The 14,410-nt window shown below is 34.3% G+C and overlaps 1 protein-coding gene across 1 annotated transcript in view; it reads left to right on the forward strand.

Annotated features, from left to right (window-relative positions):
* Window positions 1-5,019: 5,019 nt before the first annotated feature.
* SPE (Spatzle-Processing Enzyme) overlaps window positions 5,020-14,410 on the forward strand; it is a 41,862-nt gene continuing 32,471 nt past the window's right edge. Inside the window, exons 1-5 of the mRNA XM_067767071.1 lie at window positions 5,020-5,215; window positions 5,730-5,914; window positions 9,618-9,795; window positions 9,870-10,605; window positions 13,624-13,628. Coding sequence (XP_067623172.1) covers window positions 5,155-5,215; window positions 5,730-5,914; window positions 9,618-9,795; window positions 9,870-10,605; window positions 13,624-13,628 — 1,165 coding nt within the window. The 5' untranslated portion in view covers window positions 5,020-5,154. The remainder of the gene's footprint in view (window positions 5,216-5,729; window positions 5,915-9,617; window positions 9,796-9,869; window positions 10,606-13,623; window positions 13,629-14,410) is intronic.

A 14,410-nucleotide genomic window follows, 5' to 3' on the forward strand; every position in this document is an offset into this window, starting at 1 on the left:
AATAATGAGTTAACTTTTGTTGAAACTAACTAATTTATTTATAACAATTAATGGCAAATTTGCCCGAAAATGTTTTTGCATTTGCAGATTTAATCCTTATTTTAGATAAAGTACGTCGTATACTGCACAAAAAAAAGTTACAAAAATATAACATTACATTTTTTATATTGCCTTTATTCTAATTACGGAACAAAAAAACGTTCCAAAAACGTGTTTGATTTTAGGTCAAAGCGGCAACCGGCATCATAGCGGCCGTCTTGCATAGGCAGTATATTACCCACTATCTATATATTAATTCGCTAACAAAATTTCCATACAAACAATTGACAGGCGGTTTTGCATAGTTAGCATACGTAAAATCATATAAAAGTGATATGAATCGATTCGTATAGATCAGCCGCAGTGCATAGGCCAATTTTTGTTAACAAATATTACTCTATTTGTTTATAATTAATAGAAAAAGTTTTTAGTCAATCCAACAATCTCTCCAAATATGGATATTTACTTTCTTGCACAAAAGCGCGCCATCTTTGGACAAATTATGTAAGTGCTCTAAGACACAAACCTACATAAGCGTACGCGCTACACGGCGAAAGATTAAAACATGGTTTCCCATTGTTGCCATTTTTTGTGGGAAATTTAACTTACACGTAAATACATAAGTCTTTATTTAACAGATTCTTTGTTTTTATTTTAGTTGTTTTCAAAAAAACATGAAATCGCAAATAATGAGTTAACTTTAGTTGAAACTAACTAATTTATTTATAACAATTAATGGCAAATTTGCCCGAAAATGTTTTTGCATTTGCAGATTTAATCCTCATTTTAGATAAAGTACGTCTTATTCTGAACGAAAAAAAAGTTACAAAAATATAACATTAAATTTTTTATATTGCCTTTTATGCTAATTTATTTTAGTCTTATTTTATTTTATTATATATTCTCTTATTTCAAATTGGTTTATTATTATTTAACTGCAACTTGACTGAATCGAAAATTTGACGTTGTATATTAAACGAAACAAAAAAACATCCCAAAAACGCCTTTGATTTTAGGTCAAAACGGCAACCGGCATCATAGCGTGCATAGTCAGTATATTACCCACTATATTTATTATTAGGCTAACTGTTGGATTATATATCCATTAATCGGATGCCTAGATCCCATAACCCTAATTTTTGTGAAATCAATTTTATTTTAGTAAATATGTTTTTGTTTGTTTTTCTTTTCTTTCTAATTTATTCTGCTTTGTTATATCTTAGTATTGTATTGTTTACAGACAATATTTTATGGTAGATATGGTCATATATATTCATGAAACGGAGTGTTTACAAATTTAATACAAATTAATTGCGTACATAGATCTCAATGGGAATCCCAACATTAAATATGCGAACACTAGAATCTTCATATTTCCACAATGATCACATTAAACCCCGGAAAAAGTCCAAGCGCACTTATTGCGTTTTTATATGGAACTGTTTGTTCACTTCACTTAACTTTTCGCAATTTAAGTACTTTATTTTTTTCTTTAATTAAACATTTTTTAGTAAACTCTGCTTTCTTTCTCATTACATAATTTTTTTATATTTTTATTTTATTTTTTATGAAGGTATCCTATTCTACTCGAAATTTTTGTTTTGTGTCACACTTACATATTATATATGTATTTATACAAAATTAAACGGGTGACGTGAAATAGGCTAAATTCCTTTAGCAAATTTCTTCGTTTTTAACTAAAAGTTCGTGTTTTTTGAATTATGACACTATTGAAGTAAATGGGCGATATATGTATATGGGTTATATAGGCCTACTGGGGAACCGAGCTCCCAAAACTAACTTCGGTAGCGCGCCAACGGGGAACTTCCGGGTGGTGTGGAAAAGCCTATTTTTCAATTCAATTTCAAGTAATTTCACCATAATTCTATGTCAATTTCATTTGATTTTACATAATTTTTATATTTTTGTTTAAGGAGCTCCATACCAATACGTTATAATTACACGTGAAAAGTTTGTAGAAAATTTAAGAAAATACAATCAAAAAGTACAAAGTCTTGATCAAATTCAAAATTTTAAAGAAAAAGTTAAGTAAGTTAGACCAGTTTGCTACATTTCCAAATCTTGATGCATAGACTGAGTTGAAAAAAATACACGTTGATCGAATTTCGACCACAGGCGATACTAGTTTTTATTAAGCACACATATAGTAATAGGAGTAATGTTCCTGCCAAATTTCATCATGATATCTTCAACGACTACCAAATTACAGCTTGCAAAAATTTGAAATTACCTTCTTTTAAAAGTGGGCGGTGCCACGCCCATTGTCCAAAATTTTACTAATTTTCGATTCTGCGTCATAAGCTGAACCCACCTACCAAGTATCATCGCTTTATCCGACTTTGGTAATGAATTATCGCACTTTTTTGATTTTTCGAAATTTTCGATATCGAAAAAGTGGGCGTGGTTATAGTCCGATATCGTTCATTTTAAATAGCGATCTGAGATGTGTGCCCAGGAACCTACATACCAAATTTCATCAAGATATCTCAAAATTTACTCAAGTTATGGTGTTAACGGACAGACGGACGGACGGACATGGCTCAATCAAATTTTTTTTCGATACTGATGATTTTGATATATAGAAGTCTATATCTATCTCGATTCCTTTATACCTGTACAACCAACCGTTATCCAATCAAAGTTAATATACTTTGTGAGCTCTGCTCAACTGAGTATAATAAATGGCTTTGTTGCTTTAATAATAAATTACTTAATGCTCAGCCGCCTGATTGACTTGTTGAGTGGCGGTTGATTTCAGTTAGGCTTCAATACTTAAACAAACATATGCTTATTACTCTGACTTTTAGTTCTTATCGGCAATGCGGTAGTTATTTTTACTACATCTTACTCGCGATGTACAGTGGGCAATATTCATGGAATATTTCTCAAAAGTATAAATTATATGTGCACTAAGGTAGTTAAAGCGCATACATAAGTGCACCTTTTCTTCCGAAAATTGATATAATGGCTGAGATTGTTTGATCGCACTGTTAAGTAATTATATATATGAATATATATATATACATTTATATAAATTTATGTACATTTATAAGTATAAGAAAAGTCGGGAATTTATGAATCATTAATTTGTTTTTAAACAGCTTTCAAATTTGACTTATTTTGGAAACTTTGTACATGTTTTTGGTTTTTTTAATGGTTTTGAATGCATTTGAAAACCTTAAAAATCGTATTTTCGAAAAAAAGCGAAATCTATTTAAACTTTCTTATGGTTTTCCAATTATATTTTTTTAAATGGAAGATTTAATTTTGAACATCACTCGGCAATATTAAAGCGAGTTAAAAATTAAACGAACAATATTGATATTTTATTTATATTTTTTGCTAAACGTTTATTCGAATTTTTGTATATTTTATTAATTGAATCCAACATTGCAAAATCTTTTCGGAAAGCACTGAAATAAAAATTATTATTATTATTATTATTTTTTTTTTGAATTCGTACTTAATATTGGAATTTCCTTAATAAAAATATATTATTCATAATAAAATGCGTAGAAAATGTTTTTGAATTAACCAAAATTCAGAACAAGTTTTGAAATCTTTTAGTTTTCGTAATTGATATTAGAGAAAAATTGTAAGTTTACAAACGGCGATGGTTACTAGGACATATTTCTGAATTTCACTTCTTCATCAGCTAGCTTTTCGGGAGCTGAGCGTTGAACTCGAGTCTCCAACATTCATATCTGTGCAAGCCTTTTAGCTGCTACGCCATATGAATGTTCCGTTGTTCGCTGTACAATTGGTCTCTAAGAGTTGCCTTTTTTGTTTATATTCCTTTTGATCACCATGTAGGCACATACACTCTGTATGTAGTTTATTCCTAATGGTGGGGATATGATTTTTAGGCGTGCTTTTGAAAGCTTAGTAACATTTGTTCGGATATTTACATATTTGAGCAAAGCTCGCTAATTAAATACATATGATCATATTGATATAATAGTAACAGCGGAAGTATTAAAAACAAATACTGTAAATATCCGAACAAATGTTACTAAGCTTTCAAAAGCACGCCTAAAAATCATATCCACACCATTAGGAATAAACTACATACAGAGTGTATGTGCCTACATGGTGATCAAAAGGAATATAAACAAAAAAGGCAACTCTTAGAGACCAATTGTACAGCGAACAATGGAACATTCATATGGCGTAGCAGCTAAAAGGCTTGCACAGATATGAATGTTGGAGACTCGAGTTCAACGCTCAGCTCCCGAAAAGCTAGCTGATGAAGAAGTGAAATTCAGAAACATGTCCTAGTAACCATTGCCGTTTGTAAACTCACAATTTTTCTCTAATATCAATTACAAAAACCATTGTATAAAGCAATATGAGCAAAGCTCGCTAATTAAATACATATGATCTTTTAGTTTTCTTTCGAATACTGGGAAAATACTTATTTAGATATTTTTAAAATATTTTTTGGATTTTTTTTGCGAAATGTGTAAATAATTTCGAACTTGAAGATCTTGCACATTTGCTGAAACTTTCAAAAACCTGTGTTTCGAAACTGTTTCGAAAAACACTGGAAATAAAAATTTAGCTAAATATTCTAATGACCTTAACCAAATCACTTTCTCATAAATAAATTGAGAGAAAGTAATTTTGCAAATATCAAACTGCAGGATACGTTTTAAGTTTTCTTTCGAAGTTTTTTGGAATATTTTTTTTTAAAAACAGGAACATTTTTGTTTTCGTTTAAATGGCGATTTATGAGTTTTGTATTTTTTTTTTGTTTTAGTACCAAGCTGTAACAATAAATTCTTTAAAATTTTTGTTTGGCATTTAAAAGTCCAGAAATGAGTTTTTTTTTTTAAATCTGCGTTTCCTCCAATTGATTGGAACTAAGAAAAAAACTGAAATTTCCCACGGTGTGAGGCTTCTCAATAAATCAAAATATCAATACTTCTTTCCGGTCAGTTCAAATTGACTATCAGCCTAGCGGCTCGAGTTATTTTATTAATTTAAAAAGCCAAAGAGTAAGTAAGTATATTCAGAACGCGAGTGATTGTTGTTGCGTATAGACATATCTTTAGGGGTTCGTCTCAGTCCGCCTCAAATAGAAAAGTAAAAATCATGTTTAATTCACTGTATGTATTTGCATTTGAGTTGTTTTTGTACACACCAGCTGGCGTAGGTATGTAATTATTTTTCTGAATGTACATTAGACTGGGTCGATTTATTAACCGATTTCGCGCCATCGATTTTTCGATAGGATTTGGGCTCAGAAAAAAAAAGTTCCACTACGCATACCCAAAAAAATAATTTTCGAGCCTGCGATGAAAAATGGCGAAAGGGTAAATTTTTCAACCAAAACACTCTCCAAAACCCAAAAAATATTGTTTTTTTTTTTCAAAAAACTGTTATCGCCAACGTTGTTACAACAGTTTTAAAAAAAATATTTTTTGGGTTTTGGGGAGTGTTTTGGTCGAAAAATTGACCCTTTCGCCGTTTTTTATCGCAGGCTCGAAAATTATTTTTTTGGGTATGCGTAGTGGAACTTTTTTTCCTGGCCCAAATCCTATCGAAAAAGCGATAGCGCGATATCGGTTAACTTTCGTCCATACAAATCGACCCAGGCTAATGTACTTACATTTTTTTGCATTTTTTGTAAATTTGTATTTTTTGTTGGTATCCTTTTTGACAACCAGTCTCTCGTAGCTACGGTCATTGTGAGTCACAATTTAACGATAAAGGCTTATGCGTACAATTGGGTGATTGTCAATTTATTCTTGATATCATTTCGGGTGATTTGAATGCGGAGGTTGAAGAAACTTTGCGAAAGAATCAATGTGGCTATGATAACACTTACACCGAGAGCACACGTTGGATTTTGGTGAGTATTAGGTAGTAAATTCTAGATTTTCGTCTTCTTGCATTAAGTATTTCGCAAGGATCCAGATTATAGGTGTCAGTCGATAATTTTGGAAATAACAAGCAAGCCTTAAATTCGGCTGAAATCGCTAGAGAAAAATAGCTCAAACAACCGCGTCCACTTTTATATTGACAGCCAGGCAGCAATTAAGCCAATAATCTCGCATATACAACATCTAAAAGTGTGTTAGGGTGTTAGCAATCCTTGGAAAGAGCTACGTATGGATAGAGAGGAGTATACATCTATACTGGGTCCTTCGGCATAGATGAAACTGAAAAAGCGGATGAGCTAGCTAAAAAGGGTGCACCCTCGAAGTTTGTACCGTAGATGTCTCAATCAGATTGGACGAGATTAAAAGAAGGCGAAGATGTTACAACAGGTCTTCAAACCTCAAATTAACAAACTCTTATCATAAAAAAGGGATTGTATGTCTCCATCTATTAGAAGTAGCACAGACATAACACCATTTGCATATAGATTTTAGAAAGAAGCAAATAAACAAATAAATTCTTAGAGGGATTCACTTCCGAAGAGATTTAGGCCGATTTTCTCTTTTAATTTGCGTCTTCCGAATTGGCGGGACGGGACCTACACTGCTGACTTCGAACGGCACCTGTTTCTCTACCAATTTGCGCCTTCCGATCCACGCCGCCAAAAGGGTCAATTGAATTTTAAAATTTTCAGATTTTAGAAAACGTTGAAAAGACCAAATTTACCTGTTCTGAAATCAATTTACGCTTTCTAAAATCCAATTTGTGTGTTTCAAAATTAATTAGAAATAGTGAAGAACAAGCAATTGGACTTAGGAAATGTAAATTGGATTTTAAACCGCGTAATATAATTTTTTTTTCATTTTCTAAAATCCATTTGGGTTTTCAAAAATATAATATACGCTTTCTAAAATTAAATTGACAATTCAAAATTCCAACTGACGCTTTCTAAAATCCAACTGACTATTGTAAAACCCAAGTAACAGTTTCCAATAAATTTTGAACTGGGGTAGAAGCATCATTGCATAGGTCCTGGAAAGCTTCTAGTGGTTGCCAAAGGGACGGAGATATTTTATAATATAACTAGGTCCTGGTTTTTGGCCGGGTTTTTCAGTGTAGTCGTTGAGAAAACTTCTGGTATAATTATGGACTCATTCGGTCTATGTGAGATTTTCACTAACGGCCAGTTCAACCTAATCTATCCGGGCAATTTTCCAAAATTTTACAAAAGGTTTCTCTTACACCATAAAATAAACTCGCTTTGTTTCACAACGTATTAAATTTTTTTTTTTCAATTTCGGAAAAGTGGGTGTGACTATCACCGATGCAGCCCATTTTCAATGCCAATATATTCTGGGTCCAGTTAAGTCCGTGTACCATATTTGGTAAATATGTCTTTCATGCGGCCGTCGTGCTGTGGTGATAGCGTGCTCCTCCTACCAAACCAAGTCCCGGGAAAAGCAACATCGAAAATTTAGAAAAAAGGTTGTTTCAATTATAAACAAGTTTTCCTATCCGACGTCGCCCCTCGGCTGTAGTTAGGCAAGAATTCCGACTTTATTTCTGCCATTAAAAGCTTCTCACTTTAAAATTCGTCTGCCTTGCAATTACTCTTCAGACCCGCAAAAAACATGTAGGTTCCGTCCCGCCTACTTCTAGAAATAATTAAAAAGGAACACGACGGAAATTGCGCGGGAGCTCGGCCTAAATCTCCTCGGACTTAATTATATCTGATGGAGGAACAGGTTCTCAAAACGCCATATTTTGACAGTCGTTTGCCTTACCTTCCCAGTGTATTTCCGTAACGAAAGGATTCTCAGCAAAAATGCATCAGCGACAGAAATCGCTCGGAGTCGGCACAAAAACTATGAATACCACCAATTTTTAAGACAGAATTATATGCAGCACACCGAAAATTGAAGAATCGTGGTTTAAACCTGGCCGTAGCCAATTTATTTTTTTTGAAACGGTTTTATTTAGGTTGACTTGACAGGCTGCACGGCTGCACGGCCGGCCGTTGTGAACGAATTTTGTAATTAAAATTTAAGTAACTTCCCGATAAGCTACAAGCTTGAAACTTGGAATATAGTTCAGAACCCGATGAGAATGCAATAATACGAAAAAAAATCGTCGCTAGGTGGCGCAAGGATCGAGATATTCACAAAAATCGTATTTGTGGTCCGATTTGGCTCATATTTGGAACACATAATACATACAAGAACAGAAAGCGACCTATGAAAAAAATCGCCGCTAGGTGGCGCATGGATCGAGATATTAACAAAAATCGCATTTGTGGTCCGATTTGGTTCATATTTGGAACACATAATACATACAAGAATAGAAAGCGACCTATGAAAAAACGCCGCTAGGTGGCGCAATGATCGAGATATTCAAAAAAATCGTATTTGTGGTCCGATCTGGCTCATTTTTGGCAAACATAATACATACAAGAATAGGAGGCGACCTATGAACAAAAATCGCCGATAGGTGGCGCAAGGATCTAGATATTCACAAAACTCGTATTTGTGGTCCGATTTGGCTCATATTTGGAATACAATACATACAAGAATAGAAAGCGACCTATGAAAAAATCGCCGCTAGGTGGCGCATGGATCGAGATATTAACAAAAATCGCATTTGTGGTCCGATTTGGTTCATATTTGGAACACATAATACATACAAGAATAGAAAGCGACCTATGAAAAAAAAATCGCCGCTAAGTGGCGCAAATATCGAGATATTCAAAAAAATCGTATTTGTAGTCCGATTTGGTCCATATTTGGAACAAATATTACATACAGTCCGGTAGAAGTGACATCAAAGTATTTTGGAGTTGGAGGAGGGACAAGCATACGTGGCGCAGAGTCGAGTAAAGTCTTGGGAAGGATTATGTATTGAGGACTTAGATTGTAACAAATTGTCAGGAAAGAGTCCTTGTGATAATGAGTCACTAAATGAACTAAATATAATGAGAAATAAAAGGCAATTAAATAAAGACTAAAAACTTGAAAATAAAATAATTAAAAAAAAAAATTGTTTAAGTTAAACGGTTTTATTGAAAACAATACTTGCATGAAATAATAATAATACTAAAAGCTAGAAAATAAATAGGTAGGTCCTAGGTACTAGTAATCACACCCCTCATCAATCTAGGGGGTTGATCAGACAAATAAAAGCGTTGGACGCGTAAAATTTCTATTGATAGTCATATATACACACATTTTTAGCCCAACGCTTTTATTTAATTGTCTGATCACCGCCCTAGATTGATGAGGAGTGTGATTACTAGTACCTAGCTATTTTCAAGCTTTTAGTATTATTATTATTTCAAGTAAGTATTGTTTTAAATAAAACCGTTTAACTTAAAAAATTTTTTAAATTATTTTATTTATTATTAGCGTCCAGTTCCTAGCTGAGTGGGAACAGAAGTGAGAGTGGAAGTGTAAGATGGAATGAAGAAGTACAGAAATAAGAACGTGAAGCGGAAGATAAAGTAGAAGAAGATGGGAAAGGAGGTGATAAGGAGAGGAGTTACGACTACTTTTGAAATATAAATTTCGGAACAGGACTTCTGCCGGATATGCTAGTTATTGTAATAAATAGAAAGTTTTGTCCTGGAGCAAATAACCATCTCTCGACCATAATATAGCTCTTCATGAATACTTTCCAAACAGGTTTGCTGTCCTGAGAAATATTTGAAACTCGCAAGTATGCCAAACGGTGAAGCTCAAAATGGTAATGTGCTACCCTCCGTTGGCAAGTGTGGAACCACTCTTTCGGAATTCATCTATGGTGGTAATAAGACACGTATCATAGACTATCCGTGGATGGCATTGCTGCGCTATAAGACGCGTAAGTTGTAATCTGATTTGATTACAAACAAACAAAATTACCGCAAAATAAGTAATCAAAAATCTTTCCAATAGGCACAAACGAGTTAAAATTTCTTTGCGGCGGCAGTCTTATAAACACACGCTATGTACTTACGGCGGCACATTGCATTAGGCAGAGCAATCAGGCTGAGATGAAAGTATTGCACAGTGTTCGCTTGGGTGAATGGGATTTAAGGACCAATCCTGACTGTGAGGTAGATATTCGTGGTAAAAAATCATGTGCACCACCATTTATTGAATTGGGCATTGCTGAGACCATATCACATCCCAAATATGTGAGCTCTTCAAATGAGCAATTCTATGATATAGGCTTGTTGCGCTTGGAGCAAAGTGTAAGCTATACTGATTTTGTACGTCCAATTTGCTTGCCGACAGCCAATAAAGGATGTAATACCGTACTTGTGAACACGACTATGGAAGTAGCAGGTTGGGGTGCTACCGACAAGCCTCGTTCTATTTCATCACCAGTGAAATTGGCAATTTCTGTGAAAATTTGGGAGACGTCTAAATGTTGCAATATCTATAAATCATGGTCTCGTTACATCAATAGTACACATCATTTGTGCGCCGGCGGTGTAGGCGGTATAGATGCGTGTCGTGGAGATTCCGGTGGTCCGTTGATATGGCCTGAATTGTTGGAAAATCGTATCGTATACTTTGTGGCGGGAATTATTTCTTTTGGTCCACAGCCATGTGGTTTAAATGGCTGGCCGGGGGCGTATGCATGTGTGGCGAGTTGTGTTGATTGGATAAAAGAGGAACTAAAGCCGTAGGGATTAAAATATTAGGCCATTAGTTAGACATTTTTTATACTTCTGCCCAACAAACATTTAGGTTAGAAAACGATTAGAAGATGAATCGAATTCTAATGTATTTCTCTAAGGTAGAAGGTTAGAGGACGATTTGCCAAACTGTCGCGAATTATAGTATTGTCGACAAAAAGGGGACTTCGTTCTCGATATCGAGAAAAGGGTTAGAATTCTAATCGAATTCTAACGGCAAATTCTAATGAGTTTCTAATGAGAATTTTGAATTTGCGCAATTAAGTTCAACTATTTAAAATCAGCGAAATTTTCATTGTTTCATTATATCAAATACGTTTATTTGGTTATAATCTTATGTATTAAGAATGAACATATTTCAAAGGCTTTTTCTATTATAATAAATTAAAACCGTACTTAAAGGTTGAGCTCAGCGTTGGTTTGAAGTAAGGATGAGGAAGCTTTCTCTTCATGCCATTAAAATAGCACTTCAATAATCTGCTCGCTTTCCTTTTTTAACTTTTTTTGATTCATTTTCACTTACTAGTACTTATTATTATAAATAAAAAAAACTTACTTCGCAAATTGTAATATTTCCACTATTTTTATTTTGTTTGTATAACACTAAGAATGAGTAATCATGTGGTGCAAATAATCGATAACTTTGACAATAATCATAACATCGCATTTCTAGTGTTATTGAAATCGTTTCACAGTCGAATTCTAACCTAGTTCTATAACCTAGTTTTCGAATCGAAATGCATTAGAATTCCAATGTAAAATTATAATATTTCTCTAACGTTAGAAACTGTGTTTGCTGGGAATAATCGATAACTGTGACAATAATCATAACATCGCATATCTAGTGTTATTCGAATCGTTTCACAGTCGAATTCTAACCTAGTTCTCTAACCTAATTTTCGATTCTAGGTTACATTAGAATTCTAATGTAAAATTACAATATTTCTCTAACGTTAGAAGCTGTGTTTGCTGGGTGTTTGTAAATAAATTAAGATTATACTTCCTGAAAATAAGTGCGTAGCACTGGGCTTTATTATTATTATTATTATGATTGATAGGTCTGGAAGCACTGCGATATTTGTGCAGATCTATTGTGCAAAACCTTTCAGCCTAATTTTGTATCTGGAGGCTCTTGATGTATCTAAGTACCTCTTCAGGCTTTTTACTCCATATCACATAGGGATTAAGAGTCCCACCACCTAGATGGGATAGCCTCTGCCTAGCTAGAGCGACGCATTCGCAGAGAATGTGAACCGGCGTTTCATCATCCAGCTCACAGAAACGACAAATTTGGATATCAGATAGATTTAATTTACTTAGGTGATATCGTAGACCGCAGTGTCCCGTGTAGTACCCAGTAAGAGTTCTTAGGTCCTCCCTGCTTAGGTTAATGAGTTTGGCTGATACTTTCGTTGCCGGGAGTATAAACAGTTTGGCCTGCTTTTGCCCTGGGCAATCAATCCAGTGACGTCTGAATTGTCTTGTTTCCAAGTTACTTATAGTTTCCCTGGTGTGTGCTTTTGTGAGTCCACAAAAGGGCTCTGGACCATGGAATGCTGATGTAGCACCCTGCTTTGATATGTAATCTGCATGTTCATTACCTTCATGTCTCTGATGTCCGGGAACTCATCCCAGCAAAACCTTGTTTTTGGCTCCCAGGGCTTTAAGGATTTCAGTGCATTCATCCACTAGCTTAGATGTAACTGTGTAGGATTGCAAGGCACGTAGGGCCGCCTGGCTATCCGACATAATGTAGATGCTCTTCGATGTTGAGCCTCTTCGCAGACATTTTCTACGACAGACTTCTATTACATGAATTTCTCCCTGAAATATGGTGGGGTAGCATCCCATTGGTATCGATTTCTTGAAGTTCGGCCCATAGATGTCAGCTCCCGTTCTTAGGTCATCGAATTTCGATCCATCCGTGAACCAGACCTCTGAATCAGGGTCGTTGTAAGGTTCCCTATTTCCCAGTGGGTCCTGTCCACAATGGACACTTCAAAGTTCCGTGAGATTCTGAGCTTAGGGGACATTACGTCACGCAGTTGTAATGAAGGATTTCCTATGAATTTTCTTATTACTTTCATATGCCCTATCATATTTCCTTCCTTCAACTCATAAATATTTGGAAGTCTTAGTGTACCTAGTGTTGCCTCTATCTCTATCAGAATATGGAAGGGAGGTATTCCCACTAAAGCACTAAGTGCGCCAGCAGAGGCGGTTCTCATCGCACCCGTTATGCCAACGCAGGGGCGTAGCCAGAAAATTGCCTTGGGGGAGGTGGTTAAAAAGATTTTTTTTTTCGTTAAATAAATAAAAAAAATGTTGTCTTTAGCTTTAACATTAAAATACGTGTATTTAGAATATGATATGAAAAATGTTACATTAAAAACTCAAGCTCATGCGTCGGCTTTTCTTTGCCATTCCATCTAAAACTTCATCAACGGTAACAATTTGATCACGTGGATGTTAGTGAGGCACAGCCATTCAATCGGTTTTCACTCATCGTGTTTCTAAAATAGTTTTTAATCAGCATAAGAGTTGAAAAAGATCTCTCGTTCGTTGCCGTTGTTACTGGAAGCGTACAAAAGATTTTAACAACATGTGAACATTAGAAAAAGCCACAGAATCGCATTCCTGTAATATTAATCATAGATAAATTGATAAAAAAAAAACCGAAGTACCTCCTTCAGGAATAAGTAGAATTCATGCTTTTTGAGCCTATGCATGAGATCTAACGTATACGTATATAAAATTCAAAAGAAAGAAACTGATCGAGTAGAAAAAAATTTTATTTAAAAAAGTCATATCTTAACGGAAAAAACAATAATGTGTTTTTTACATTTTAAAATGTGAGATTCACATTATTTTTTCATTTATCAAATAATTTGAATTTTACATTTTTGAAATGTGTTTTTGATATGAAAAAAAATATAGATATTACATTATAATAATGTTTTTCCACATAGAAAATAATTTCAAATTTGTATTATATTTCAAAATAGGAATGGTATAATTCGAAAAAATGCTGTAAATTTAACGTTATTTAAATGTGGGGAATAAAATGAAAGCACGAGAATTAGTATCGTTTAGTTCGGCAAACAAACAGAACCGTAACCAATGTTTATATGTAGCTTGTCGTCGTGACGTAAGGGCAGAAGAATCATGCAAATATTCAAACGCATGGAGTTTTCATATTTGCCTTTTCATTCCGATGAATGTAATCGCGGTTGAGGCAAACGAGCAAACGCCTGAATTGATTATATTCACGCATGCAATAAGTTGGTTGATTTTAAATCAATGTCGATTATGTTCGTTTAAGCAAGTTGGATCATTGAACACGATCATGTTGCCGAATGTAATCGAACGTTGTTGTGTTCGATTTCTGCTGTTCTCTGGTATGTGTGTAGATGGTCGTTAGGCAAATTTACAATGAAACTTCTTTATGAAATTATAGTAAAAGTTAACATGTACATTTGTATATTTAATAAATTGCAGAATTATTATGAAACAGAATATGATTAAAATATAAGTGTTCACTTCGTACATACATATGCTTGCATATTAAAAATATAATATCACCAAAAAAGTAAATACGTAGCAGAATTATAAAGAAATTTATTAACATAGACATAAAAACATCAAATATTTGAATTGTAAGGACCTAAAAAATCAAATGATCCGTAGGCAAGGGAGGGGGCAGTGTTTAAACCCCCAAAGCCCCAATCGCTACTCCCCTGTGCCAACGCAAAGTAATCGATGCAGTTTGCTTAGTTTAGCCGTTGCCGTTCT

The sequence above is a fragment of the Eurosta solidaginis genome, chromosome 1 (genome assembly GCF_040869045.1).
Source record: "Eurosta solidaginis isolate ZX-2024a chromosome 1, ASM4086904v1, whole genome shotgun sequence".
Lineage (NCBI taxonomy): Eukaryota > Metazoa > Arthropoda > Insecta > Diptera > Tephritidae > Eurosta > Eurosta solidaginis.